Source organism: Ambystoma mexicanum, chromosome 13, assembly GCF_040938575.1.
Source record: "Ambystoma mexicanum isolate Mex_15411 chromosome 13, UKY_AmexF1_1, whole genome shotgun sequence".
Taxonomy (NCBI): domain Eukaryota; kingdom Metazoa; phylum Chordata; class Amphibia; order Caudata; family Ambystomatidae; genus Ambystoma; species Ambystoma mexicanum.
The window spans coordinates 101,091,704-101,105,222 of record NC_090938.1 but is presented as its reverse complement, the minus strand read 5'-3'; the positions used below and the strand labels follow the sequence as shown (position 1 = coordinate 101,105,222).

Genomic DNA, 13,519 nt, shown 5'->3' with positions numbered 1-13,519 from the left:
GAGAGTGTGGGATGCCTTCAAGGCAGTTGAGAGGTGACCTAATCGCCCTCAAAGCCAGGAGAGATAAACAAATGGCGCAATGGGAGCATGGCCTTGAGACAATTGTGAATGGCCCAGAGAGAGGTGGCGGCCAACCCCAGCAGAGCCAAGAGAAGGGCAATGCAGCAGATCCAGGGCCAATTGGATCTCCTCCGTACGAGGCAGGTGGAATATTCACTACTACGAACAAAGCAAAGGTATTATATGCTTGCTAACAAGGTGGATAAACTGCTTGCCTGCCAGCTCCGGGAGACGGTTAAGGAGAGGATGATCTTGGCTTTGGAAGATTCCCATGGTAACCGGAAAACTACTGACAGCGAAATGGGGAGATCATCCGTGCTTTCTACCAGAATTTATATTGCACTAACAGCCCAAATGAACGAGAACAAAAGAACTTCCTCCAGAATGTACCTCTCCCCAAACTACAGGAAGAAGTCAGAGAGATGCTCGACCAAGACCTTGCACCGGGAGAAGTTCTGCAGGCAATCAAACTCCTCCAAAAGAACAAGGCGCCTGGAACAGATGCTTACACAAAATTCCAAACCTTGCTGGCCCCCAGGCTTACGGAACTCTTTAATACATTTAAATCCCGGGGAAATATTACGCTCTCAATGAATGAGGCAAAGGTAGTGCTCTTCCTAAAGCCGGGTAAAGATCCCGTCCTCCCAGGGTTGTACAGGCCAATTGCCTTGATAAATTTGGACGCAAAACTTTATACAAAAGGTCCTAGCCAACAGGCTTATGGAGCATTTGCCCTCTCTGATAGACACGGACCAGACAGGCTTTATCCCCATGAGACAAACAGCAGACACCAGGAGGGTATGTCACCTAATAGAGAAAGCGGAACGTACCAACACAAGGGCAATTCTGATGACGCTGGATGCTGAGAAAGCATTTGACCGTGTTCAATGGTTGCACCTCTTCCACACAATGGAGCATATGAGATTTAGAGATTCTTACTTAAAAATGCTGAAGTCCAACTACAATAGTCCGGTCCTGAGAATTGCAATCAAGGTTTTTTTGTCCCAACCAGTCTACCACACTAGAGGAACAAAACAAGGATGCCCGCTCTCCCCTCTCCTGTATGCCCTCTTTGTAGAGCCCTTCCTGGTGAGGATACGTCTTAGGCGACAAATTAAAGGCATTCCGGTGGGGGGTCTTAAAAACAAAATTATGCCATTCGCTAACGATCTGCTGGTAGCCCCGACTGAACCCACTGAATCTCTGCCAGAGCTTATGCAGGAATTGGAGGCTTTTGGAGCCATCTAAGGCCTTAAGATAAATAATAGCAAATCTGAAATCCTAAACATATCAGAAGATCCATCTACAATAACAGGACTGGCTCAGATGCTGGGGATGCAAGTAGTGCAGAGTCATATAACATATCTCGGAGTCAAACTTACCCCCTCAGTGGCTCAGCTATACAAGGCTAACTTACCGGGCCTTCTAATCCAATTGCAAAAGCTCCTAGCAAGGTGGTCCCCCCCTCTCCACCTCGTGGTTGGGCCGGACTGCGGCAGTTAAAATGCCAATTCTTCCAAAGGCACTTTATTACTTTCAGGCCGTTCTGATAAGGCTCCCCACATCATTCTTCAGATCTTTGAATGAGATGACGTCAGCCTATGTGTGGCAGAATAAGAAACCAAGAGTAGCAATGACTACGATGTCGGCTCCATTAGGTGAGGGTGGCCTGGCTTTTCCGCATTTAAAAAAAAATACTATGAAGTTGCGCAACTCAGGGTGATCAAAGAATGGGTGGCAGACGCTCCCCAACATAAGTGGACTAAACAGGATGTGGCAGTAGCGGGTGCCCCACTCTCAAACCTTCTTTGGTCCCACAAGAAACATGAACACTAAAATAAGTGAAATCATGAGAGCAACCCTTAATGCTTGCGACGCAGCAGTCAAGAGGGGGGGCCTGACAACACACCCATCCCCTTCACACCGTTATTTGTTAACCCCGACTTCCCACCGGGGACGGATCCGGAGGCATTCGCCTCCTGGAAGCAGGCTGGTTGCACGAAGATCTGTGATATGTTTGTTGCACAATCACTTAGGTCCTTTGGAGACTGCGTCCGCGAACATGGAATGTCAGGGTCAGACAGGTATCAACATACTCAATTGACCCATTGGCTTTCATCCTCTGTCAATAGGGAAGCGGGAACAAGGCCCTTCACGAACTTTGAAATTTTCCTGACAACAGACTCCGGTAACAGGAAACTGATATCGAATCTATATGCACACCTGAACTCACAAGGAGAGGTAGTCTGCTGGAATTACATGAAAAAGTGGGAGGAGACACTAGGTGAGAAGATTCCACGGCTCGTCTGGGAGGAAGTCTGGCGAAATGTATCCAAACTTACAAGGTCGACTCACCTGAGGGAAATGTGGTACAAAGTTTTATTGCAGTGGCACCTGACACCAGAACACCTATAAGCTATATTCCCAAGCAAGGATGGCCAGTGTTGGCAGGGGTGCCTGCTTCGAGGAGACTGGAAGCACATCTGGAGGGATTGCCCAGTACTGGACGGCTTCTGGACGGACGTTAAGGGCCAAACATGAAAAATGGTCCAAGGGGTTGGATCTTTGGGGATAGTGTGTGGCTGGCAATACTTTGGGATCCGAAGCAGACAGCATATACGAGGCGCCAGCGAAAAGCGATTATGGTTTTGGTGATAGCAGCGTGGCTAGCGATAGCCCAGTTCTGGAAACAGAGGGCACGGCACCCCCAACGCAACTTCAATGGTTCAGTAAAGTATGGCACTTCGTCACCATGGAATGGATGACCCATAAGCTACAGGGCACCCCCGAGAACTTCCTTCTGGACTGGGGTCCCCTCCTGCAGTACCTGCAGAGTGACTATATGTTGCAGTGGTGTCCTCACAGAATTCGTATACTAAATTCGTTTTAGCTCAACAGAATGCACCTGTTGCCGTGATCATGTGGATATTTAATGCCGTCCTGAGTTCCTAGGTTACATGAGTAGGGGATGAGTGGGAAGGGTTTGTTGTTGAACTTGGTTATATGTTAAAATCAATATAAAGCGCTAAAAAAAAAAAAGAAATGTAAAAATAAAGTCCATCACTAAGATGTATGGGGCGTTGTGCCCAAAGCTCTAGACAGTTTGAGACAGGAAAATATTTGCGGCCGAATGAAGAGTGCCAAGGGGTGGAGGACCAGTTATCCTAGCTAATAAGTGTCCCTCACTTTCGGAATGCTTGCGCGAGCAAGCACTGGCAAAGCCAAAATGTTAAACACGTTTACAAAAGTTACTGAACTGTTAAAAGGGTAGCTAGGCGTTCAGGTAAGTACTGTTACAACTCACCGCCCCCCCCCCCCCATACTCCGATTCTTCTGAAACCTGCCAAGACCTAAGAAGAGGGTCCAAGGTTGCTTTTCCTAGCTTCAGCTCCGGTCCTCAATGCCGAGAGGTTGCAGTTTCGAGCACTTTTCTGGCCGGCAACAAAGGCTGGTGCAAGGATTTCAGGTTGGAGAATGCAGAAGACCTTTATGCAGATCCCTCTCAGCACAGGAGGCAGAAAACCTGTTTTGGAGGACAGCCACCGCTGCAGTGACGCAGTGGGACATGCTTGTTGTGGTTGGACTTAGCCTCCTATCTGGATTCCCCTTGATGCTGGAACCATGACATTTGGCACAGCGGAGTCCTGTAGCTCAAGCTGTCGACCACCAAAGTTCCAGGCCTCAAAGCAGAACAGCGACATCTGCAGCATGGTAGCCCAAACTGAGCTAGGCAGCCACTGAGTGATCCTAGGGCACTTCTGAGGGCTCTTGGCAGTACCCTAAGCCAACGTTGAGAATGGATGTTCCCTCCACTCTAGGTACAACGTCCTTTCATCTACCGTTTTTTTCTTTTTTCGCTGGGTTTTAACAAATATTTTTCAATGAAAAATAGGTGCGGGTGGGAAAGTGCATCTCTAAGGAGTGGCGGGTGGAGGGGTCGAAAATAGAGAAAAAAAACAAGAGGATTGGGTGCTTGGGGGATCACCAAAAATAAACTAATTTGATGAGTTTTCATTGAAAAATATGAATTAAAAAAAGGTAAGAGCCAAAACTCCCACTAGTCAAAGATCTGACCCAGACACACACCCGAGAAGTGGTTCAATCCAGGGACCACTGGTGGCACAGCTCATACATACCATTCAGAAACACAAACCAGTTTGTGGATTGGGACCAGACAGTCCCAACCCACTTCCTAGCAGAAAATACACATGTCCCTGTAGTAGCAATGATGGCCAAGGGACAAACGGACATTGTGGTATGGCCATGTTTGGACACTAGCCACAGTAGGTAGCCAAATGCAGTAAGGCTAAAGTAAAAGACAAAAAAATAGCAAAAAGTTACTTTTGCCACTACATGCAAGCCATGTGGAAAAACTGGGGGTCACCTACAAGTTCTCATCTTCCTACCATCTCCAATCCAATGGGTTGGTGGAGAGGTTTAATAGAAGCATGAAGAGCACGATAGTTGCTTTAGAAGAAGCCCTTGGAAGAAAGTAGGACCTTCTACTGCCATGCCTTCTTTTTGCTTACAGAGAGGTGCCTCAAGCTGAGTGGGCTTTAGCCTCTTTGAACGCCTCTATGTTCATCCAGTCAGAGACCCTTTGTCCCAGATTAAAGAGGGGCAGGAGAGTGTTAGGCAGAAGTACCCTCTGGGACCATCACATACAATTAGGACTACAGGTGTAAGCAAAAACCAATCTTTGGAAGTCTGTACTACACAGTTTGTGGTAGCAAGCTGAGCAGCCAGGCTCATCTCAAGAGGGAATGTGAGTAGTACAAGGATGTTACACAGAGGTCCTACAATCACAATGGTTCAAGTAGACACTTTTACCAAGAAACCTTGAGTTTAACATTTATTACAGTCATTTAGAAAACCTTCACTAGAAGGAGGCAATTTATTATACACAAATACACTTCAATACCAAACCAATAAATTTGAGTACATTAGGCTCCCCTGAAATAGGAGCAAAATGGCATTTCAGTAACTTTGAATGGGAGTAAAAAGGCACAAGTTAATAGAATAGATCACAAATACTTTCTTATGCAGTGCAAATAGTTTGTTTACGAGAGGACTCAATTCAGTTCAATAGGACTAGGCCAAAGTCAATGGACTAGTGTCTTGGATAGGAAAGAGCAGTTCTTGTAGTAAACGGTAAAGTCTTTGCCAATGTTCTCAGAAGTAGTTTGTACGAACAAGAATCATATGTTGGGTCACAATCTGATTAGGGCTGCAAGTTGGGAAAGTTTCACAAACTTTTACCGCGAGATGTTCTCTCAATCGGGTTGGCACAGTACCTTAGTATGAAGAAAAAGATGCAGCTGAAGAAGTTGGTTACTGGCAGCTCCTGCAGATCTCACTGTTCCTGAGCCTCAGTCGTGGGGACAAGAGGGAGGATGTTGGGGGACTCCTGCACTGCACGGGGACGGGACTAACAGGCTGGCAAAATGGAAGATCTTCGGTTTCAGTAGCGGTCATCAAGCACACAAGCTGGCGTCCTTCCCCCTGGTTAATTCTAACCAGCTCTGAGAACGGTATCCAAGTGGCTTACAAGTTAATTGGTCCCACCAACTCAAAGGAAGAAGTCGTTCCTTGAAGGGGCTTCTCTGTCGAGATGAACTTGGCGATTCAGACCTGCAGCAGGGCTTCACCGGGCAAACCAAGGGTCGAGGAGTTGCAGCAGCCATCCTCTTCCAGCTCGTCTTCGGTTCTTTCATTCCAGTGGTCAACTCTGCTTTCCAGTCCAAGAGACTCGCCTTTTAAACAGTTTTCTCCCTTTCATTCCCGCCCAGCTGCCACTCACCCAGCAGGGTAGCTGTCCTTGCCGGACAGTCAGCCAGTCAATCATGCCAGAGTCCATTTGGGTCTCCTAGGAGACCAAGCACAGGGAGTTTCGGACACCTCCCACACTTCCTGCCCACCCCAGACACTCAGACACTCAGACGCCAGAGGCGGTCTTCAGTCCTGAAGCCTGCCAAAGGCATAAAAACAAAGGGACCAAACCTAGTTTGGCGCGCAGAGAAACTCTAGAAGAACCTTTCTAAAAAGAAATAGCGAAAAAAAAAGAAGACCGGGACCGGTTTAAAAAGAGGGGCTTAAGGCGCCATCCCGCGGTTTTTTGTTACCGGGGTTCGCGGTCTGGAAAAATCATGGTAGTTTGTTGTAAAACCACTGCCACCAGCCATTTCGATAGGAAAGGCTAGCATTTGACTGCCACATGAGTTTCTAGACATAGGTGATACTAGGTAGCCCGTCCAGCACTCTCTAGGAAGATGGAGTGTGCTGGGTCTAGGAATTTAAAAAAAGACTAGTAAAGTCAATTTAACCTTACATTCTCAGGGAAACAGTAGTTTATCCCAGAGAAGGCATTTAAACCTTTGGGAAGTCTTAAGAGATCCCTGTGTCACTGCACTGGGGGTGCTGTGCAACACATGAAAAGATGCCTCTGTAGTTATCTTAAAACTCCATAATCAAAGAACACACAAGTAAAACACACATCAAACTACATGAAAGAGTGGGGGGAAAAAAGGCTCACACTCTTTCCAGGTAAAAAATCAAGTCCTCAAAATCCAGCAAAGTTACTGGGGGTCTCCAAGGTGAAGGGAATTAGCACATTCATGAGAATTCTCGCTAACAGAGTGCCCCACTCTTAAAATGGCATTCTGTCAAAACCACTGATCGCATCAACTAACTCAACTTCTCCACTTTATTCATCGCATGCAAAATCAAATTGGCCACATGCACATGATTTTAAAAGCACCCCGCCTAAAAAACTACAAGCAACACAACTGTAAACCTCCAACGCCAAATAGCACATAAAGTCCCAGTCAAACACAAACGCACAGTGTAAGCAGGAAAAAGCCTTTGATGCTCCCAGCAAGGCACCACACCAGGAAAAAGGTAATTCATGCAAGCTCAGGGTTCATCCGAAATGCACAATCAATACCAAGACAGTAATCTCGCATTCTTCCTCTTCTAACGGCCACTCTTTCAGGTCAGAGTGCATGGTGACCAGGCAAATGGTAGCAGTGCATGGTACGAATCCTAATATAACAAATCAAGTAGATAAAGGCACCTACACCAGGAGCTCAATTACAGCTGCAATTACGCCATCCCATGTAAGAAGGCTGTTTAGAAAAGGATGTTGCTGCAAGAGAGCTAGTTCATGGAGATCCCAGGAGTGTGTTTTTGGCAGGTGGGTGTGGGGGAGGGGGGGAATTCGTGACAAGAAACGTCCATAGCTGGTTAAAAAAAAAAGTGTAAATAACCAAACAAAGCCCATAGAGTGTCCCCGTCACGTCACCTCTCCATTTGATCTGTAAACCAGTGCCATAGCTTCAGCTTATAAAATACTACCTAGTAGCCAAAACTGATAAAGGTGCATATATCCTGAAACAATTGGCACTGGCTCCCTGAGGAGGATGAGGTTCAGACTGCCATGCCAAACTTAAAAAGGCAATGGTGGTACTGCCCACCCTCGTATTAAGCAAACTAATCCCCCCCATCGCCTCTCTTACCCCACAATCTTCATCTAGCTAAATATTTCTCAACCGTGGTGACACGATTGTTAGCCATAATCCAACTGTGAGGAAGCTTCACTGAAACACCAGGACTCCATCCCCTCCTACCCCACCCCCTCTCGGCCTTCAGGAAAGCCCAACACAAATGACTTTAGCGTTACATAACAGGTCATACTTCCTCTGGATGTGCATGGCATGCCCACTGCCTAAGTATACACGTTCACCCGTGGCGTTAGTAAATCATTCCGTAAACATACATAAAAATGCACTGAAGGCAAAGAAGGATTACATTGAAAGTTTGGGGACCTAAAAGACATATGGCAAATTATTGGTCAGTGCCTTTTACATAAAAAAGTGTGTAAGGAAAGTTGAGCTGTGAGAATTACCCTACAGAATCAAGTAAAACTTTTTTTTAAATGGACATAAATATCGTCAAGCACCATCACAAAGCACAAGCTTGAATCTGTATCTCTCCGACTTACACTTAAGCCCTCACAGAAGTCATCATATAGCGGTGGACACACCATGAACATGGATATTGTACTGCAGAACGGGCCAGACATACCTGATTGTGCATCGTATTGATCTGGTTGTTGAAGCTCATTGTAAGGTTTGTGCTTGTGTTGGGTGCAACATGCGTGGTGAATGGGCTCTTTATCTGGTTCACAGTATCGTACATATTGACCCTCCTCTTGCAGATTTCCATGTTTTGAAAGCAGGACTTCACGCTGAAAAGAACAGGCGATTAATGCAGAGCTGATTACGAACAAGGCAGTCCCCCCCTCCCTCCCAGCGGTAGAATGAGGCTTAGCACAGTCTCAAATCATTGCGTCAGACCCTAAAACCACAGGGATAGACCAGCCAGAAAAGCGCTTTCAAATGTACACAAATTGATTTAACATGAATTAAACAAGGATCTATCTGAAAGACAGAATCAGTTTTACAATTGAAGGCGTTTCAAGTTCTGTGGACAAAAGAATAAATGCTGCTTCTCCATGCACCCAATTAACCAAACTGCTCTCTGCAGGAAATGGTATGAAACTTTGTTGCCTAGATTTCGTAGTCCATGGGTAAAGTTCAACCCAACAAACTGTCTAGGCCTAGCATTGAAAAGAACAAACTGATTATAATTGCCATTTGGTGTGGGCGACTTAGAACGCACTCTGGGTGCGTGCAATATTGTATTCAAGTGCAGTCCCACGACTTAAAGAATCAGGAACAAGATGTGGCGCGCAACACATTCAAGTGAGTGTACAGAGTGCTAAGGTTTAAGCTTGTCCCAAAATTAGAGCGCCAATAAAGCATAGTACTGCAAAATGTGGTTCTGCCAAAATAGTGACTGAAATGGTTAATGTTCTGGATTTCAGAGTAAACAACCAAGTCAATATTAAATCGATTCGTCATATATATATATGAAAATAAACGGAGGCCTTTTGATTACTGTTTCGATACAGCGGGTTAGAAGCCTGTGCGCACCCATGTGTTTTCATATAAGGTTCAGTACTGAATTATCTACAGAATGGTTATAGGTTTGGTTTAAATAGAATAATACTTTTAGGCGTACAAGAGTTAAAGCACAGCTTTGTTTGATTCACCTGACATTATACAATGGGAAAGGCAGCAAGCGAGAGAGCGTGAGAGAGTGAGAAAGAGAGAAAGCGAGAAAGAGAGAAAGTGAGAAAGCGAGAAAGCGAGAGAGAGAAAGAGACCATTGTGCGGTTAAGGAAACCAATTAACGTTTTGACCACAAAAGCACCTTTGAGTTTCTACCAGGGGACTCCAGCTGGCAGAATTCCCTTTTGAGTGTTTCAGAAATGTTCCTGGCAGGCTTACCAGGCCACACATGTTTTCAAATTGTGCAAGGACACACGAGAAGGAAAAATAAATGTTCCAGAACATCAAGAGCCCGATTGGCAAGTCAAGGTTTGGAAATATCTGAATGAACGACTCACGCAGTCCAGGGTAGAGTTCATTTGAAAAGGACACTCAGCATATACCTGATAAGACAACCCGAGACAGAATCGCAACTAAAAGGTATTCAAGCATCATACATAGAGAAACAAACACCTACTGATTGCTGTGTGGGAAATCCAGTAAGTGTGTCATGGTAACGAAGGAATGGTTCAGCGTCTTCAGTGGCGTGATCCTCTTGTCTGCATCGATCGTTAACATTTTCTTCAGCAAATCGATATATTCCCTTCTATCTGCCTTCTCTGCCAACATATCGGTTCCCTCCAGGTCCGTTGACATATTCACCTTGAATGGAGGTAAGACAAGCTTTCATCTTCATCCTAAACAACACATTATTGACTAATGCATATACAATGGACAGATTAAGGATTCAGATATAGAATCCGATCATTAAAAACGTTTCCGATTAAAGATAAATCGCCTAGATGTGAACAATTTTGTTTGGCCTCCAGACAAAGGAATGTGACTGGAATAAGCAAACAAATTTAACACGCACATGTTGCAATCTACGCGTTTGGGCAGCTTTAACACAGCTAATTTATATCGCCAGGCTTAGTGAGTCGCTTGAACACAGATGCAAGTGACACCCTTGCGCAATTGGTTCATGCAAGCAGAGCAAAGTGAAGAATGCGAGATGGGGCTTCTTCGTAAATTAGCAAGTCAACGCAAGTGCTTATAAGAATGCAGAGAATGAGCTCTCCAGGAGTTGGACTGGTTTGTCCCAGTCCCACTTATTTGAAGTGCGTCTTTTGCGGTCTTACAAAAACGGAATTGGGTGTGTTGGGGCACATTTACTTTTCAGATTCCTGACTTTTTCTGGTGCTCATTGGAACTATTGGTCTCCGGACACAAACCTATTGGTGGAACGCTACATTTATTAGCCCATACGTAAGTGTTAGGGAGAATTCATATATGGCTAATTTCCCTTACTTAGTGAGTCCCTCACTAGCTTAGCTGGATTTGTAAGATTTATTTTTTTCACCTGGTAAAAGCGAGAGCCCGTTTTCCCACTCTTAGATGTGTGTTAAACATTTGTGTTCATAGACTGTGGAGCCTCACCTACTCCATAGGCATCATCTTTTTACTATGTGTTACACAGCACCTTCAGTGCAGTGACACATGGTTGTCTTTTAGACTTCCCACTCAGACTCCATTTTCTGGGGCTGACTTCTGTCCCCCAGAACATGTAAAGTTGCCATTAACATTACTAGTCTCTTTAAATCCACAGACCCAGTACAAACCATCTTACATGGCGACTGGAAAGGGTTAGGACATATCCTTTTTGTCTGTTTCTCTTGGAGCATTGTTTTGCTCCCTTTACATTAAGACTTGGCTGGTGGCAGTGGTAAATACCCTATTTTTTCTACCGCGGTTATCTTTCATTAAATAACCCTGCTATTGTTTTAGGCTATCTTGGTAGCCTCGAACTTAAATCTGCTCGACCATATAGTTTTTAATATTGCTCCGGCTGGGTTTAGTTGCCATTTCTTTTTGGAAAAGTCTCTCGTGTTAGTCTCTACGCGCCAAACCAGGTTTGGTTCCTTTGTTCACGGTCTTTTAGCGGGCTTCTGCACAGAAGCCCTCCTTTAGGCGCCTGAAAGTCTGAGTAGGCAGGATGTGAGGGAGGGGTTTTAGGACCCCTGCCATTGGTTCCCTTGGTAACCCAAGTGGCACTCCTGTTTCATTGGCTGGGTGACTGTCCCTGTCAGGACAGCCACCCTGCTATGTGAATGGGGGTAAAACTGCACAAAAAGCGGGTCTCTGGGTCTCTAAGAGCAGAATTGCCACTGGAACGAGAGAACCTAAGAGGAGCTGACAGAAGAGGACCCCTAAAACGACTGAACCGCCGGTGAAGCCCTGCTGCAGGTCCCAATCTTCAGACTCAGAACGACAGAGGGGATCTTCCAAGAATCTTCTTCCCAAGAGCTGGTGGGACCAACCAGTTACCCCAAACTCCAAGCCAGGACCCCCTCTTCTGGTCGAATTCGCTGCACAGAGCTACAGTGGGCCAGATAGCCAGGAAGGTCGGACCCTGCTTGGGTTTTAAGGAGCGCACCTTTTATTCATTGCTTTACTCTGCTGCTGGTTTCTTCCCTGGGTAGTGCAGGACCCTCCAGTCTTCCATCTTCGTGTCAGTCCGACAGTCGCTTCAAGAACCGTGAGCCTGCTGGAACGTCCGCCGCAGCCACAGCTGCTTCTCCATTTAAGTTACTGTTCAACAGGCGGATGTTCGTTTCGTCCAGCCGCGGTGGAAGCGTGTGAAAACTTTCGCCAATCCGAGGGCTTGTCCTGCTCTTCTCTTTAAGCTAACTTTTCTACCGACCCACTTCGTTCTGAACTCTTGGCAAAGACTTAACCGCGAACTACCCTGAACTGTGTGATCTTGAGCAAAAGACTTTTGTCCTACTGACTTTGGCCCTAAGCCCATTTTACTTTATCCCATCACTGTAGTTCCTCTTTCTATATTGCCCCGACTACTTACCTGCTGGTACTGCTTCTCTGTCGGTCTTTCCCTCCCTTTTTTAATTAACAGAGTGCCATTTTGCTCCCACTCCATTTTTGTGAGCTTAACTTGTCTGTCAACTATTGGGAGTGGTGTGGTGTATTAAGAGTTATTTTTGGACTGCTTCACTTTAGTGAAATGTTATACAACTGAAAAGTAAATAAATGTATATTCTTTTACTTGGAAACCTTGAGTCGGTGTTTGCTTGAATCATAGTAACTGCGGTCCTTTGTGTAACTATTTGATACTGCTCACTTACTCTTGAGATAAGTCTGGCTGCTCAGCCATTGCTACCACTTTATTGTGTAGTACGGGCTTTTACCAAAGGTGAATTTGTGCTGCCACATGTAGTCCTAATTGTGTGTAGTGTTGCCAAAGGGTACTGCATATAATTCTGCCTAACAGTAAGCATGTTATTTCTGTCCCAGGGTGAATGCATCACCCTGAAAGTGTGCTAATGGCAGTGATCCTTTAGCTTAAAAAATAAAAACCTTAATTTGCTAAATCAAAAAGTTTCAATAACCATCAGTGGGGCGTGTCAGACAAACTTGACAAGCAGGGTAACATGTCGACCAGTTACAAACTTCCATCAGTATTGTAACTAGCAAGAGAGAAAATGACAGACTTACTTGAAGAACTAGCCGTTCCGTCTGCAGTCTACTTCGCCTCTCTCTTCCCAGGCCATCTGCACTGCACTGTCCACCCACTTCACTACTAAAACTCAGGACATCCCGAGTTCCCTCATCCTCCCTCTGCATCATCCACAAGGCGGCCCGGGGACCACGATATCTGCAACTTGCTCTCACCAAATACTCTTCCAGATCCCTGCGCTCCTCCAACTCCAAATCTCTGCTTGTCAAGTGCTTCTTTGTGCTTGTCAAGCGCTTCGAGAGCTGCCGGCCGTTACCTCTCCTCAGATGGCTCCCTCCTATGGAACAGCCTTCCCCTTTCTCTGTCTTGAGCCGGATCTCTTAAAGTTCTGGAACACCTTAAGACTTTCCTCTACTCCTCCTTCCCCCCTCTCCCTCCTGTGCTAAACCCCACAGTAGCATGTGTCCTTCAGGGTTCTGGCCTTTGTCCGATCACCCGCAGCATCTGCTCTTCCCCTGCACTTGTCTTCGGGCACAACTTCACCGGTGATGTCTCACAGGCCTGCAACTTATTGTTCGGGCTGGCGACACCCTCCCCAATCTAGTAGTCACTGCATGTCATTCACCTGTTGCCTCGCAACCGGCTTTTGCACCTGTTGCCTTGCAACTGTCTCCCTGGCACTTCACACCTCTGTGGATCCTCTAGCACTTACCACCCTCCCCTGTCCCTTCTCTCCCTGCACGATTCAAAATGTTCACAAAGTCTAGTAGGAGCGCCTTTTTTATTTTGCATATTCAATTGTCTTGCTGTTTTCCCTTGTTCCCCTCCCTTTGCCCTGGGGGCGCTTTGAAACAGACATTCCTCGATGTAAAAGCGC

At 45.9% G+C, this 13,519-nt stretch overlaps 1 protein-coding gene across 15 annotated transcripts in view; it reads right to left on the bottom strand.

Annotated features, from left to right (window-relative positions):
- HIPK1 (homeodomain interacting protein kinase 1) overlaps window positions 1-13,519 on the bottom strand; it is a 413,229-nt gene that overhangs the window by 216,289 nt on the left and 183,421 nt on the right. For all 15 annotated transcript variants that reach the window (XM_069633380.1, XM_069633373.1, XM_069633376.1 and 12 more), the window contains 2 exons: window positions 9,649-9,833; window positions 8,143-8,305 (listed from right to left, as the gene is read on the bottom strand). In XM_069633380.1, the coding sequence (XP_069489481.1) occupies window positions 8,143-8,305; window positions 9,649-9,833 (348 nt within the window). The remainder of the gene's footprint in view (window positions 1-8,142; window positions 8,306-9,648; window positions 9,834-13,519) is intronic.